We start from the raw sequence: 4,389 nt of genomic DNA, 5'->3' as shown, positions 1-4,389 counted from the left end.
TTTGTTGACAATATTTTTATCTTTTTATGTTAGGCATGGGTGACTCAAAGGTTTGGAAGGCCTAAAGCAAATTTAAAAAATGAGGCATTTTACTTAAAATTTATTTTTTTGAGTTTTTATTTATGCAAAATTATTTATTAAATTGTCATAATTAATTTCATTTAACATTTATTTCTCAATAGATAATAGGACTAATCCGTTTAATATTGCTTGAGACATTATTGATCTTAAATAAGTTTTTATTATCTTTAGCTTAACATTATTCTGTATATTATATATGCATTTGCAAAATAATCTATTTTTTTTATATAATTAAGAATTTCAATTGGTTTATCATTTTTCAAACCTATAATTTTTCTTAAGATATTTAATTCTAAAATTAAATCAAATTCATCAATATCCAAAGAATTATCATGTTTTAAAGATTTTTCAAGGTTAATCATTTTTCTTTCAAAAATGAAATATCTACACACTGTAATACACGAGACATTTTCTCCTTTTTGCTAGCTTCTTTTTGTTATTCAATTAAAGTCTCAATTCTTCTTTTCTTTTGAATTTTTCAATAGCCTGATTTAAATTTTCTAGTTGCCATATCTATATATTTTTATATGAAATAAAAAAAATGAAAATATATAAAACACTACTAAAGATAAATATATAAAACGAAATGAATTAAAACAATAAAACCTGGTTCTAGTTGTCAAGAAAATAAACTCGATAGTAGACTTGCAATATCTTAAAGTCTCGAGTCTCTTTTTCGTTCTTAAGTCTCAATTTTTTTCACAAACTTACAAAGTTGTTTATTTTAAGATTAATCATTAATAAAAATAATTAAAACAAAATTGCTCTTCTAAACTCGATAGTAAGTCTTCTTTTTTCCTGAACTTGAATTATCTTTCTACAAAAACTCAACTTTGAATTATGCTCAAATTAATCTATTATCCACCAAAAGACTAAACCATAATCTAATTAACAATTTTGTAAAAAAATCCAGTTTTTCCTTGAGATATATGCAAAAAAAAAAAATTCTCGAAATTCGTAAATCTAAAAGTACCTAAAAGTAAAACCAGACAAAAGAAACACATTTATAATTCTAGTACAAATCCAAAACAGAATAAAAATAACAATAACACAAATAGAAAGAAAAAACATACTAACCAGAAATGAGGATAAAAAAATTGGTACAAACGGATAACATGAGATTCAAGAGATTTAAGAGATGTAATATGTCAAAAGCCTAGAAAAAGGACTATTAGAAGAAGATAAAGTGATAAGAGGTAAGAGAAGTCATAAAAAGATAAAAGAAGAAAATAGATTCCAAATTAATTATAAGAGAATAAAGATTGCTAATTATCTTTCTTGTAAACAAAATTATAATTTACTAAAAAAATATTTTAACTCATTAATTCTCGCTTTTAATGCTAATAAAAATTAACATACACTAATAATAATTTAATTAAATTTTATTCCCAAACATAAATTTATAATTAATTTAATAGAGTCATACTAGTAATAAAATATTTTTTTTGAGGTCTTTTTTATCTCAAACATAATTTTATAATTAGTTTAATAAAGGTATATTAATTAGTACTTAAAAAAATTTGAGGTCCTTTTTTTTCTTAAATATAATTTTATTATTAATTTAATATAGAAATATTAGTGGTAAAAAAAGCTTTTTTAGGCATTCTTATCCTTGAGGCATGAAGCAAGTGTTTTACTCAGCTCTAGCCTTGACTTGTCCTGATGTTAGGTAACACTGTATAGATGTATGTAACTTAATTTAAGTAGACATAAATTTATGTTCGACCTGACTAGATCGGATGTAAATTTTGAATGTGTTTTTCTTTTTTGAAAAAAAAAAAACTCATTTGGTTTTGGTTGATGAAATAAAAAAAAAATCAATACAATATAACTCTCCACTAAATTTTCAAACAAAAAAGTTTAATCTAACCTAAAATGAGTTAAATAAACAATATCTTAAACTACTATATATAAGCTAGACTAGAGAGGAAGGTTACCCATTACTCCATATAACTTAAACAGTCACGTTAATTTAAAAAATAAAATGAAATTTAGACTTTTAATTTCAATAAAAATTGCTAAACCTCAATCCAATCGAACAAAAATATTTCTCACACAAAACAACTCAAAGAGACGAAAAATGAACGCCCTTTAGGTCACCAATATCGAAAAAAATGAGTTTACGACATTTCTACTAAATAAAAGAACGAGAACACTAAAATTGTAAAAAATATTAGGCATAAATGTTATAAAAACATTCAAGTCTAATATCTAACGTAAATTTTTAAATTTTACGTCGAATTAGAACAGATGCAAAAATGTTGTTTTCAAATACAAAAATATCTTGAGACATTTTTCACGTGAGATCCTTGAATGTTAGGTATTAATTTTGACGAATAAATATTTTTCTACAAGTGATAATTACCTCTTACTGTGTCGTACCTTTGCTCCACAACGAGTTTCCCTGCAAGGTTCTGCAAGGCACAGTCAGATATTAACCAAAGGGTATTAGGTCACTCTCGATTTGCCTGGCATCCGATAACTAATAAAAAATATTTTTTTAATAACTAAATTTTTATAATTTTTTTAAGTGATTTTTTATTTTTTTATATTTTAAAATCAGTTAAAAAATATTGTTTCATATTATAAGAAGAAGTTATCAAAAATATTATTATTCCCCATGCTTTTTATTGGAGCCGAAAAAGGTAACATAGAATATTATATCATTTGGAAAGTTTTTTTCCTAGAGTTACAGGGGAATAAAACCTTTTCTCAAACTAAAATTAATTAAGGAATAACTTAAAACCAATTTTTAAGAAAAGTTAGAATCATTAATCTTTTTTATAAAACTGATTTTAATTTATACACAAATTAATTTTAATCTACAACAAAATGTTTTTTCAAAGTTCAAAGTCTACCCAGACTGAACTTGCATTATTGTTACAAAGTTCAAAGTTTACTGCAGAAATCTTTAACAACGTGAAATTTCATGCCACATTCTTCACTTTTACGCTTTTTATACGTTGATTTTTGAAAGAAGAGATTACACAAGTTGCATAACAAGAAGAATACATATAAAGAGAGGAACCAATCACATTCCATTACCATCGATGTTAGATTATCATCGATCACAGACACTCAGAATTACATGATGATCAACCTCCCTGGAAAATACAATAAATAAGGTGTCGAAAATGGAGACCTATACATTGAAGAATAGAACAAAAGCCAGACACAGCATTTATTATTTACGACAATATCATAGATAATAGATATATTATTATTATTATTATTGTTATATATATGTTACTATACGTTGGTGTGTGGATTTGATTTAACTGGTGTCTCTAGCACAATGCGTGATTTGGGTGCAACCACGAGTGTAAGGGTTGGCACGAGTCCTATCCTGGCAATTGTAGTACGAGGTTCCGCGTTGACCACATGGGATCTGGTTGGCATTGAGAGCACCATAACTAATGTATTGTTGTCGCGAATTGAGTGTGCGACGGCTGGATTCAGAATCTAGCAGCATCTCATTGTCGTCTCCAACGAGATCCATACCAACTCCAGGGAAGCCAAAGTCATGAACTTTGGAAGCTTCAGCCACCATGGCCAAGGCCATGGCCAGGACGAGCAAAGAGAGCCACACCTTGCACTTCATTTCGGAAGGGTAGGCTACGGTAGCTGATGAGTTTCTGTGTTGGTTCTTATTGGAATGGGAAAACAGAACGAGAAAACCAAAGGCTCTGAGGATGCCTTTATCCCTGCCCTTCCTGCACTAGCAAGAGACCAAGAGGATATAGGACAAAACTCTTGCCTAGGTAGTTACTTTCTAGGGTTAAAATAGGATAGGGTTTCTAGGGTTCAAACTTTCGTGGCTCTGTTACTTGTCGTTTAACCTAATTTTCTGTTATGCCCGATTCTTCCTCCTTCTTTTTCTCTTCTGCCTTACAATTATCACACAATGCTCCTCATCCATCTTCTGCTTTCAATTGCATGTGTCATGCATCACCAACATGCCATAAATCCAAAGGAACGTGTTTCTCTAGCTATAATAATGATCCTTTCCGGATACTATAATTAGAAATGTGCTTATTAGACATTAAGTTTGTCCAACGTTATTTAAAAATGTGACGAATGGAAATAGTAAAAGATAATGTACACAATAATGAGACGCTTATAATACAGTAAATAACAAACAGTGCGGACAGGAACTGATTGTTGCATTTTAGATTATAGGTTTCTTCGTTCCTATAGTAATCACCTTAAAATATTTTATTAGTTCAACTTAAAAAGCCTTCTTCTTTGAGAAAAAAAAAAAACATAGAATTAATTCAGGTATATTACAAAAAAAAAATGTTGTAACCT

At 28.2% G+C, this 4,389-nt stretch overlaps 1 protein-coding gene across 1 annotated transcript; it reads right to left on the bottom strand.

The window, feature by feature from the left end:
* Window positions 1–3,096: 3,096 nt before the first annotated feature.
* On the bottom strand, window positions 3,097–3,819 carry LOC114179867 (protein RALF-like 19). The gene has a single exon (XM_028066348.1). The coding sequence runs from the start codon at window positions 3,680–3,682 to the stop codon at window positions 3,356–3,358; it is 327 nt and encodes a 108-aa protein (XP_027922149.1). The 5' UTR covers window positions 3,683–3,819; the 3' UTR covers window positions 3,097–3,355.
* Between the last annotated feature and the right edge of the window lie 570 nt (window positions 3,820–4,389).

The sequence above is a fragment of the Vigna unguiculata genome, chromosome 3 (assembly GCF_004118075.2).
Source record: "Vigna unguiculata cultivar IT97K-499-35 chromosome 3, ASM411807v1, whole genome shotgun sequence".
Classification (NCBI taxonomy): domain Eukaryota; kingdom Viridiplantae; phylum Streptophyta; class Magnoliopsida; order Fabales; family Fabaceae; genus Vigna; species Vigna unguiculata.
Note: the sequence above shows the minus strand (reverse complement) of the source record. Positions and strands in the feature narration are given on the sequence as shown.

Bases quoted from the DNA above. Each gene is read 5' to 3' on its own strand.
- LOC114179867 (XM_028066348.1), bottom strand. From the start codon at position 3,682: ATGAAGTGCAAGGTGTGGCTCTCTTTGCTCGTCCTGGCCATGGCCTTG.